Source organism: Lissotriton helveticus, chromosome 10, assembly GCF_964261635.1.
Source record: "Lissotriton helveticus chromosome 10, aLisHel1.1, whole genome shotgun sequence".
Lineage (NCBI taxonomy): Eukaryota > Metazoa > Chordata > Amphibia > Caudata > Salamandridae > Lissotriton > Lissotriton helveticus.
In genome coordinates this window covers 941,810,970-941,823,125 of record NC_136071.1, presented here as the reverse complement: position 1 = coordinate 941,823,125, position 12,156 = coordinate 941,810,970, and the positions used below count along the sequence as shown (strand labels likewise).

Sequence of the window (12,156 nt, the reverse complement as noted above, 5' to 3'; positions counted from 1 at the left end):
CTATAACATCTGTTGCTTACAGGTCTCAGAAAAGGCAGCGGTGTGGTATTTCGTACTATATAAAATCTATATAAAACATGAGTTCTTTTTACAGTGAGGCAGAGGCACCGTAAATTTAATAATCTTTGACCCATCTCTCCTGCTGCATAACTCTAAGTGTTGGACAGGGTGTTTGACCTCAAAGCATATTGCGCAGGGGGTCTCAGAGCAGAAAAGTTTGAATACCTCGGCTCTAGAGTACTGACCACAAGGGACTAGGCAAGTCCATAATAAAACGGTTCTGGAAACCTGGCCAAGATAGGTTTGATACACAAATTTCCAATAAGTGTCTGTTCTAAGGACTGCCAGACTCCGTGCACATCTGCAGCTCATGACACGAGGGGTTTGGATAGATTTTCAGTAATAATGATCTTTCAGGCATGTTAATGTTATGTTAATTTATTTTCTATAGCGCTCGACTCACCCTGGGGCATCTCGGCACTGCCTAGAAAATAGTAACCTGAGGATTGAAAAGACCAGAGCGAATCAGAGGAAGCGATTTAGAACAGAAAGGCTTTCAACTGTTTCCTAAAAATACAATAGCTGGGGATTTTACCCAGGGCCAAAGGGAGCTGATTCCAGTATCTTAGAGCGAAATATGAAATGGCTCTGCCCCCTGTGCGAGTCAGGCGAATTCGGGGAACCTGAAGGAGGCCTAGTGTGCTGGATCTGAGATTTCTGCAGGGAGAGTATTTTACAAGGTTTTTTTTGCAAGTAGAGAGGACCTATATCTTTCAGAGCATTTTAGATGAGACAACAAATTTTAAAAAAGGCTCTTTTTTTACTGGTAACCAGTGCAGTTCCCTGAGCAGCAGAATGGAGGGAGAGCCTGCTGGACGATTAAGAATCTTTCTAGGTATCCCAGGCTCATAGCCAATGTGGCTTTGGCCAAGAAAGCTCGTGCCAGGAAGTGATTGTCTGTGGCATAAATGCATTAATTACACCATTATAAATATTTCCAAACTCTTAGCAGAACCATTTAATCCTGTGAGCGAAACTGATACAGGACATGAATTTTAGAAAAACTGTTCATCATAACAATAAATAGATTGGCATGTTGCTAGCATGTTTTTCATGAGTGATTGGAATGAGGAGTGTTCTAAAAACCAATCTTAGTTTATTACCAAACGCTGTTAATGAAATTCATATCAATTACACAGTATCAATCCCAACTGGCTACACCACAAAAGAAAGTTCTCAATTCCAACGACACCAAGCGTAAATGAAACTGGTATCTGTATAGGATAGAGGAATTTCAGAGGTTCGTCATTATCTGTGGACAGAGTAGCAAGACCAGATTATATATCAACAAAGGGTTGTAGAAGGATTTCCACATGCATCGTCACGTGTCGTCGCCAGACTAAAAGGTGCCATGTGCAAGAGTAGCCATGTACTCCATCGGCAGCAGCTGGCGGCCTCCATGCATGCCGGGCATCCTTTGACGGGACGCTTGCAAGGCAGCTACATGAAGACCACTGCACGCTTCCACCAAGCTTCAATATCCTGGCTTCCTGGGAAGCTGAAGTGAAAAGGGCAACACTGCAGGGTGTTTTTGGCATGTGAACTCTACTTCTATTTCTCTGGCATCAAATACTGCTTATTATTCCGATTAAAGGTGCACAAATCAATGAAAATTCCAATGCTCAACAAAAAAAGTTGCGTATTTGTAATTCTAATCTTCGTTCAATATAATTAGTGCGTTAAAATTGCAATTGTTCACTAAACACTTGCCCCAGTGACCAACTGAGAATTCCTCTGCTATGTTTATTTATTGTTTTTATTTGGCATTTCTGTGGTACACATTCTGCCGTTCGTACTCCTCGCATATCTTTTCAAAAGCCTGGTGGTGAGATTTCTAAAATTCATTGTATTCATGCCTTGCTTTTATATTTTCCTCCTCCTCAAAACACTGTATGTGTTGTGGACCGGCAATAACAGTGCTTAGTAGGTTGCGTCAAGTGAAAGTACAGAGTACTTCCTTCGTGCTGGCTGTGCCTAAGATGCAACCTTTGTATGAATATAACCAGGCCATCCAAGAACAATGTTTGTAAACTGCTTCACTTTCCAAACATTTTGCGTTCTAGCATGTCATTTTGTTTTTGAGGACCGAGTAGTATGGTGGCGTTTTAATCACGGGTTTGCAAGTTACTGAGATATGCTTTCTTTAGTAAAAGTTCGGTATGAGACATAACAGATATTTTAAACCATATGTTGATGATGAGAACATCTCTGGAGCACCGCGCATGAAATGGGTCTGTTGTGTCTCATTCGAAGAACAGCACGTTTTGTGATCTGGTGTGGAAGAGGATTGCCTAATAAGGAACAGTCTCAAAATCTCACCACTGCTTTTGTTTTAAATAGCAACAGATTACTTTGGGTTGAAAACATCTAGAATTGTTGGCATTGTGACTCTCTTCTGATGAATTTGGCGTTAAGACTCGAAATAGAACAGCCTCTCGTCTTGGCATTTAAATGAGTTGTAGTGCCACATCAGTTATTTATACAGACCTAAAAATGTTCTGTGCTCATGTATTTGGCTCTAATATTCTTGTCTTGCAGTGTAAACCTCATGAAAACCAAATTAGACCCTGAAGGCCTTGGGGTCATATTGCTGGCTCCGTTTCTTCAAGAATTTTTTCCAGAACAGGTAATATACCGGTCACTCTTTGAACACTGCAAACGTCATCCCTGTGTGGCAGAACTGCCAAAATGTTTTCCAACCTTGAAGTTAAACATTTAGAAATGTTTAATGTAAGAAGCAAATTCGCATTCGAAAACGCCGAAATTTGCAAAATTTCGGCGTTTGCGAATGCGAATTTGCAAAATGGTATGTATAAAGGAAAATCTGGTGCAAAATAAAAAATCGCAAAATTTGCGATTCCTTAATTTGCAATTGGATTTAAGGAATCGCAAATTTTGCGATTCCTTAAATGCAATGTATGAAGCACAAAAAATTGCAAATTGTCCCTAAGGAATCGCAAATTACCACCAACTTCAAGTTGGTGGTAATTTGCGAATTCCTTGAAAAATGCACATACTTGCATTTTTCAAAGTGCCATGTGACGCACATACATGACCTTAGCGCCTGTATGTGCACCACATGTGCACCCATGCTTATTTCAGGGGTGCAACAGGGTGTCCTTTGGACACCCCTGCACCCTTGAAATTATTCTCAATTTGCGATTTTCAAAGTGCGAATCGCAAAATTGAGAATACCTTCCCATTCATTCCTATGGGCCTCCTGGCCCATGGAAATGGATGGGAAAGTATTCCTTAACTGCGATTCGCAATTTGCGAATCGCAATTAAGGAATACTTACATACATACATACCAATTTGCGATTCTGAAATAGCGATTTCTTAAAAATCGCTATTTCAGAATCGCAAATGGGTACCTTGATACATATGGCCCTTAGTCATTACGTGATGCATGTTTACCTACTTTACTTCTGCAAAACGAATGATAAAAATTCTCTTATGTTCTTATTGATTGTTTGCATTGTGTATGGTTTCTGGTAGACAAACATAGATTTACAACAGTAGCCAAGCATTTTTTAATATGTCGGTCACAAACAATCTGCAGTTACTTTGATAACCTTCTTGGAATAGTGAGTGTGCATCACTTACATACTCCTGATTATAGGGAAGCATGCTTATGTTTATCTTCACACCCTCTTTATGTCTCTCGGATGTAGCACTAATAGGGACCCATTCACCATGCTCCTGGGATTAGTTTTTCGTCTGTTTTTTCACTGGTTAGCCTTTGTATATTTGCAGCCACCACTAAGTATTAAGAAGAGGAAAATCCTGATATTTTTTTTCTATTTTTTAAGGCCTGTCTCCTAGGTACATGTCCTTAAAAATGGCTGTTTCTGATAAGTCCTAGTTTTGTTTCTGATTTTGCGTCACTGCAACTGTTCTGATTCCACACAGAATCCCCCACACAGTTGCAAATGTGGGTTTGGCCATGTAGTCAGGCAGTTTGGCAAGAATTCTATCAAGCCCATGCTCCTCCATGGGGAAGAGGATTTACACCATAGAGGATTAGGGGCAAGTGATGTCTGGTAAGTCTAAACACTATGAATGCGATGGCACTGGTTCTGAGTCCTCACGGCTGTCCACACCCTGTTGTAGCTGGAGTGAGGGAGGCTTTCACATATCACTTTTGGTGGATTCCAAAATAAGAAGATCTTGTGGGATTGTTGTTTTCCTCAGGTACTAGAAGACACACAGAGGAAAAGAAGCTTGAGGGAGCGTTCTAGTTTCCGAGTGGTCCTAGACTGGGACTTTGCTGCAGAATGACAGTTGTGATCAGGAATAACGCTTGTGCGTGATGGAACCTCCAAATTGCCAGTGGCTACCAGGTGTTAAAGATGAAACTAGTATAGTAGCGGAGAATCTCTTGCAATGCCAGACGGAAACATGTCCTCTTTGGATAGCATTCAGATCTGGAGGCCCATCAGCATGCAATAACCGCCAGATCTTTGCTCCTAAACTTGTGGAGAAGGGATCAGGATTGTGCATAAAAGAGAATACCTATGTCTGCTTTTCCCGTGGTAGAAAATGAGTTACCTCACTGTGAATTGAGAAGACTGGTGTTCATCGGACATGCCGAAACATTTTTGGGACTAGTGATGCTACTAAATCACATCAGCTAGCCTCAATTCTTCCAAAAAATGCAGAATATGGAGATGAATGCTCCTTATGGCTTTCTCGAAGACTTGGTTGTCAGGTAGACTAGAAGGTCTTCATTGAAAAGGCAGGAGTTATAAATATTAGTGCTTTACTATGCATTCTGGAGGAGCTAGTGGAATGGCTAGTCGGGTATATTGGTGTGGAATCTGTTCAAACTGAGAGCGGCTTTGTGAGTGGAAGCCGCTATAGACTTACCTGATAAATGAAAAAGCAGAGTTGATAATGGCTTCCTTTGAGAGACTGATAATATTCAACTTGCCTCAACTTCACTCTTTTGCCACCCATTTCACTGTCCATTAACCTACTCAATGGTAATTTATTTGGATGGACTTGTACAGTTAATTAAACATTCATTAAATGGTAATTCGTGGTTGTATGCCTATTTAAGTTATAAACTAAAATGTGCAGAATTTAGAGAAAGTGTTTTCTTCATCGTCTCCATGGACTGTTTCTATCACGCTCCTTTCCGATTCTTATTTCAATAATAATGTTAAAATATCCCTCCCACTGGTCCATATATGTTCTCTTACAAGGGACCTTACACATTGTACTTTGACTATTTATTCTGGAATTTCCATTGATGTCAAGGTCTGCAAACCCTGTGCTGGCTCTACACTTGAGCGCAAAGTAAGAGATGAAGTTTAAATCATCTGATTCAAATTTAAGGCACCATGGATGCCTTTGATACTGCAATTGAGTCTTGTGCAACTTACTTGGAGGGCACACTTGGCATGATGTCAGCCTCCTCTCTGTGAATACTGATGGATTGCTCTGATTATTTATCGATTTAATGGTTTTCTGCAGTGCTGAACAGAGGAAATGGATATAAAAGCATCAGACAGAGAATCAGTCCAGGTAGTGGAGGAAAAGATGTTTTTAACAACTTATAAAATCCGAGCGAAATTGATTTTGCAGTTGGATAAGTATTGAGTGCCAGTTGTTTGTAGCAGTGCCCTATTTATGGTCAATTTAGCACTTTTATAGTTTGAGTCTTTTTGCTTCGAGGTATAAGGAACTCTTACCCATTTGCCCTTATCAGTAAAGATGATATTCGAGTTAGCAAGATATTTTGGGTATTTTTAGATACATCATTATATATGTTAGGCAGTAGGTTTAAAACTTTATCCCTTCCTCAATGGGGAGCTAGTGTGTCTCCTCCATTATTGGGGCGATACGATTGAGTTAATGTTTAAATTCCTTAGGCAAGTGAAATTGTACATTTGCAGACTAATTTAATCTTTTGATACATGGTATTGAGGGGAAGGGATTGAATGTTAAGTCCAGGGATTTCACCTTTGAGGCAATTGAAGTGTAGAATCCTAACTTGAGTTTATCATGAAGCACTTTGGGCATGATAAGAAAAAATATAATTAGCGCAAGACACCATTACACTTTATATAAAATTTGTTAATTTTATTCTCGCTTAAGAGCAAAATGTATTATCCCGCTTTTAAAAAAACAAAGAAAGAACTTTACTCAAGCCAGACCAGCCCTTTGGTTTTTACAGTTTCTTCCCTCTGGGTATGTATGCTTTTCTGTGACAGGCATTCTAAGAGGAGCCGTCCAACTGAGGCTCACAATGAGTTTACAATAGCCTTATCCGGAGTGCTGTATTATAATTTCTAAAGTGTGTTTTTTTGAATTCTATATACTTTATCTTCTTTCTTTGATTTCTATGTGTTGGTGAGTATTATTTATCTGTGCAAGGTTTTACTGTTTTTAATCAAATATGTTGCACAATTGCTGTTTTATTGTTGAACTGTGTTCGTTTGTACCTTTATGATTTATCTTCTAATAAATCAAATACAAAGTTTGATCGAAATTATAAATCTGAGTTTTTTTGAGAGGTGAAGTCGATCTCTTTGAAGGAGAAGGTTTTTACACAGAATTTCGTATCATCTGAATGTTTGTTTGGAGACTTCCAGATGCTCAAACATTGTTCTGCTTGGATTAGCGGTTCTGGGGAAAAATAGATATCAGTTGGGCAGATATTCTGCAAAACCGGGTTTCAATTATACACTTGTCCGGTTACGCTAGCATATGTATACAATGATACGTGGGGAGCACAATGGCTATTATGAGGACGGCTCAGCGTTGCCACGGGTCTGGCGGTCTGGCCAACTGATATCTATTTTTCCCCCAGAACCGCTAATCCAAGCGAGTTCTCTATACCACCAAATGTGAAAATTTTAAATCTTGACAACAATAATGTCATTCAATGTCCTGATGATGATGCCTATATTCTAAGAAAGGCATCGAAACGTCGACCCTTAACCCCATATGCAAAACTTTCTATGCAAACACTGAATAATGCAATGGTGTGGTTTGTTTAAATATCCTAAGTCTGTTTCACTGAAATATAAGTGCACAGACAGATCTCCTGCTTTTCACATCTTCTTGTTGTTGTCTCTTGTATGTTAAAGGTCACGGCTGTGCCCGCTTGACATTTCCAAGAAACTTGAACAATTTAAACTTAAATAAGAAAATAAAAAAACCCTGTCCGGACGGACAGAAGACATACGACTTATCAAGTGTATGATTATTGTGCTCTGTGTATATTGCTTCTATATAGGGACCGATGTTCTTTGTAAAGGGTATAATGGCAGGGATAGGGAAAGGGCACAGCCCACAAGGGTGCCACCCCTCCAAAACAGTGACACTTGTCCTTCCACTTGTCAGGTGAAGATTGCAATGGTTCCTGTCCAACTGGCCAGACGTTTCCTTCTACCAGTGGGTTCTAGACTTCCTACCGGAGGGGTATTGCTTCGAACTCCTACAAACCCGCCCGGGAATTCCCCCCCCCCCCCCCCCCCGCAAGCAAGACTCTCCCTATAGCACCAGCTTCAGCTCCAAGAGGAGATGAACGTGCTACTCATCAAGGGGGCCATAGAACCAATGCCCCCGCAACACCATGCTAGTGTAAGTTCCACTGCAACACCATGGGAAGGGGGTGTACTCCCTATACTTTCTAAGTTCCTAAAATGATGGCTTTCTCGGGTCCCTCCTCAACCTCGGCCCCTCAGCAGATGCATCTGTTCAGAGCACTTTCACATGGTGACACTTCAGGATGTTATCCTTCTTCTACAGCAAGGCGACTTCATGACTGCCCTCAATCTGAAGGATGCCTACGTTCACATACCGGACTGCACTGTGCTTCAATGATGGCTGTGGTTCGTGGTCCGCATTATCACTTGAAAGTGTTGCCCTTTGGGGTCACAACGGTGCTTCCCAAGTATCTGGCAGTGGTAGCCTCTCACCTCAGAAGGAGCATTCATGTCTTGCCTTATCTAGACGATTGGCTGATGAAGAGCGCCATGCAGCAGCAATGCCTAGAGCACATGCAGACCACCAGACATCACCTTCACAGCCTAGGTTTCACGATCAATGCAAAGAAATCTCACCTCCAGGCCCACTAAGTGCAACCCTACCTCGGCCCATTCTTGACGCCTAAGTAGGAAAAGCTAGTCCCAGTCCAGCAACGGTGCAGTTTTTTCAAATGCTGTTGCTTCTTTTTCTGCCATATAGATCTTAAAGTATCATCCAGAACTGGTATACACATACTTGGCAAAATGGCCTCCTGCATCACCATAGTTCTGCACGCCAAGTTACACTTGCATCGGTTACAGCAGTGCTTACCAGCGCACATCAGTGGCTCCTCTGTAATGACAGGTGAGCGTCACCCCACTGCTAAAAGCCAGCAGATGAAAAATAAATACCAGATCCTTAAGTAAACACAAAGATGAAATCGCTGAATTCATCTGCACCCACAAATTAGACCTATTGTTCCTAAAAGAAACTTGGACTCACCCTTCGTCCAAACCTGATCTCCTGATAGCCACTCCTGAAGGCTATAATATCCTTAGGCAAGATAGACAATTAAAAACCGGAGGAGGAATTGCTATAATTCATCGTAGCCAGCTTAAGACTACGATTAGCCCTGTTCCACTCTCTGCATGTGAGGCTCTGCAGTTCTCCGTTGCCTTGGGCCCCTCCCAACGCTTTAAAGGTGTCCTCTTATACCGACCACCAGGTAGCAAAAGTCAATTTCTAGCCACCTTTGCTGAGACGATGGAATCTCTTGCCATCGACAACTCGTCCACCATCTTAGGTGACTTCAATTTTCCTCTAGAAAATATCATGAATAACGACACCAAAACCCTCATAGCTGATCTAGAATCCCTGGGCCTTATTCAACGGGTCATAGGCAGTACGCACGAAGCAGGGCACACTCTAGATGGCCTATTTACTAATGATAATAACTTACACATCACGGAGATCCTCCCCTTAGGATGGACAGACCACCATGCAGTAACATTCACCATTCCATCTAACTCACTATCACACACGGAACACAACACCCACACCGTAACGACTTTTAGATCGTGGAAAAACATTGATCATCAACAACTTCGAGAATTTTTGTCTGCTTCAACGACTAACCTCTCCCACAACCCTAACAACGCAGCCGAAGAATACTCAAAATGGCTCACTTTGGCCCTAAACAAACTATTTCCCATTAAAACCACCTCAAAAAATCGCAGTACCACATCGGCACCTTGGTTCACCGAGGCTCTGAGACAGCAGAGACAGCTATGCCGAAACAAATAAAAAGCCATTGGAGAAAGACATATTCTAGCGAAGAGAAGGAAAACTACAAGAGAGAATTGACCCAATACAAATCTCTAATTCTACATGCTAAAAGCAGCTTCTATTCCTCTCAAATCGAGCAAGCTAAAAACTCCAATAAGGAACTCTACCAAGTGGTAGCCAAACTGTCACACTTGCCCCCCCAATCAACCCCCAAACCGACCCAATCGTTCTGTAACAACCTGGCTACTTTTTTCTTTGATAAGGTAAACAACATATACACCAATTTCTCAGAAAAAACCTACATAGACTGTTACCTTACTGCAGCCCCCATTGACCACCCCACTTTTCTACAATTTCATAACACCAACCCCACCCAAGTCGCCAAAACCATGAACACCATTAAATCAGGATCAGCCAAAGATCCTTGTCCCGCATCTATTCTCCTCCCTATCTCAGATGTCATTGCACCCCAACTTGCCAATATCCTCAACATGTAAATGTAAATGTAAATGTATTGCAACTTATATAGCGCACGTATCACCCGAAGGTATCAAGGCGCTTGCTTAGGGAACCCGTCCTGGTATTCCCCTGTGAGATACCCCGGCGGGGTATCCACAAGGTGAAAGCCAGGCATCCCGCCGCGAGGGGCCGTAGTGGAGATTAAGCAAGCTATTGCCCAGAGTCGCAGAGTGTGACCCCGTGAGTCGAGTAGGCACCGGAGCGAGAATTGTCGAGTCCGTGGAATTTTTGAGCCCGAGACCCGCCGAGGCGGGGAATCGAACCCTGGTCCACGGCCGATCTCAGCTTCCGGGTCTGCCGCCTCTAACCACTGAGCCACGCTTCTCCACACCATGTTTAACACTGGAATATACCCGACAATCTGGAAGGACACTCTTCTTAAACCCCTGCTGAAAAAGCCTCACCTTGATGCAGACGATTCCAACAACTATTGACCGATAGCTAGCCTGCCATTTCCTGCCAAACTCGCCGAAAAATTGATGAACCTCCAAATAGAACACTCCCTCCTAGACGACCACCAATTCGGCTTTCGCAAACATCACAGCACCGAGACCGCACTCATCAAATCTACAGATGAGATAAGAATGGCACTTGATCAAGGAGGAGCGGCAGTGCTCATCCTGCTGGACCTCACCGTGGCCTTTGACATGGTCGATCATAACATCCTGATCGACCGTGTGAATGCCATAGGCATCCAAGCTAAGGCTAAAGACCTCTTGACATCTTTCCTAGCCCACCGCACCCAGACGGTCCAGCTAGGAACCTTTCTATCTGAACAATTGGCTCTACCTTGTGGTGTCCCTCAAGGCTCATCCGTCAGTCCAACCCTATTTAATATCTATGTCACCGACTTGGCTAGGGTCATTAAGGACTGGGGGATGAGCCTAACATAATACGCGTACGACACCCAACTGGTCCTCACTATCAAAGAGAACGGAGACAAAATAGCGGCCAATTTTCAGCAGGGCATGCTGGCCATCAGCAATTGGATGTCGGTCAACTGTCTCAAATTGAACTCCAACAAAACTGAGATCATGACATTCGGTAAGCTCACCCCTACCTTGCCAGATGCATGGTGGCCCGCTAACCTAGGCCCTCCCCCTCTCCCCGCTACCAAGGTCAAAAACCTAGGAATACTCATAGATGATAAACTTACTTACTCTGCCCATGTCAACTCCATTGTCTCGTCATCTTTCTTCAAACTCAAAGCCATAAAAAAGATCCTCCCTTTTCTTCCCCCTAACGCTGGCAAAACTTTGGTTACCTCATTTGTCATGTCCTCAGTGGACTATTGCAACGGACTCCTGGTTAATGCCCAAAGCAAGGTCATTAAAAGGTTGCAGTCCATACAAAACGCCGCGGCCAGATTGCTCTCAGGTACCCCTAAATTCCAACCAATCGCCCATACCATCAAAAACTATCACTGGCTAGCAGTGAAAAACAGAATAAAGTTTAAAGCTCTCTGTATCGCCTACAAAGCCTCTCACAAACAGGGCCCGCGATTTCTACTCAACCCTTTCGCCTTCCATGTCCCCAAACGACCACTTCGCTCAATGAATACGTCTATCATGACAGTCCCACGCACTAGAACCGCAGTTTCCATGTATCAACGGCCAAACTTTGGAACTCCCTTGAACCCGACGTTAGGTCGGCCCCCACTCTGACCATTTTCAGAAGAGAAATAAAGACATGGCTTTTCAACCAATAACTCTTTTCTCCTCCCCGCCCCCCCCTCATTCTGCTTCATCCACAGCGCCGAGACGCCCTCGGGCAATTGTTCGCGCTATACAAGTCGCATAAATAAATAAATATAAAAATAAAATGATAATAAAACCATTTATTATTTCTATGTTTCCCTGGCTAAGCTGAGTTTGAGAGTGGCCATCCTCTAGGGACAGCAGCAGGGAGGACAAGTGGTGGGCACAGTAAATGTGCATGGCGGTTTGCCTGGCCGTCTTAGGATGGCCAAACCGACATGCACACTTACATTTTGCCTTTCCAGCTGTGTTGTACAGCAGGGTGGAGAAGAGGTTCAGGCTCCCTGTGCCTGAGCGAGCATTAAACCAATCCGCTTAGGCCAGTCCCGTTGCTGTGCTCATGCTTGGGTAATCGCATAAGAGCAGTGTCTGAATTGGGTGGGGAGTCTGAGAGTTGGACTAAGCATGTGGAAGAAGCTGGACCCCGGCAGCGGCAGGTAAATATATAGATATAGATATATAGATATAGATATATATATAGATATATAGATATAGATATATAGTCCTGGAGGGCACCAACCGAACTTGAGAAAATTTGAATGCCGGTTTTCAGATGT

At 42.9% G+C, this 12,156-nt stretch overlaps 1 protein-coding gene across 10 annotated transcripts in view; it reads left to right on the top strand.

Moving 5' to 3' along the window:
* MINDY3 (MINDY lysine 48 deubiquitinase 3) overlaps window positions 1–12,156 on the top strand; it is a 213,025-nt gene that overhangs the window by 191,155 nt on the left and 9,714 nt on the right. For all 10 annotated transcript variants that reach the window (XM_078663611.1, XM_078663608.1, XM_078663607.1 and 7 more), the window contains one exon: window positions 2,599–2,686. In XM_078663611.1, the coding sequence (XP_078519737.1) occupies window positions 2,599–2,686 (88 nt within the window). The remainder of the gene's footprint in view (window positions 1–2,598; window positions 2,687–12,156) is intronic.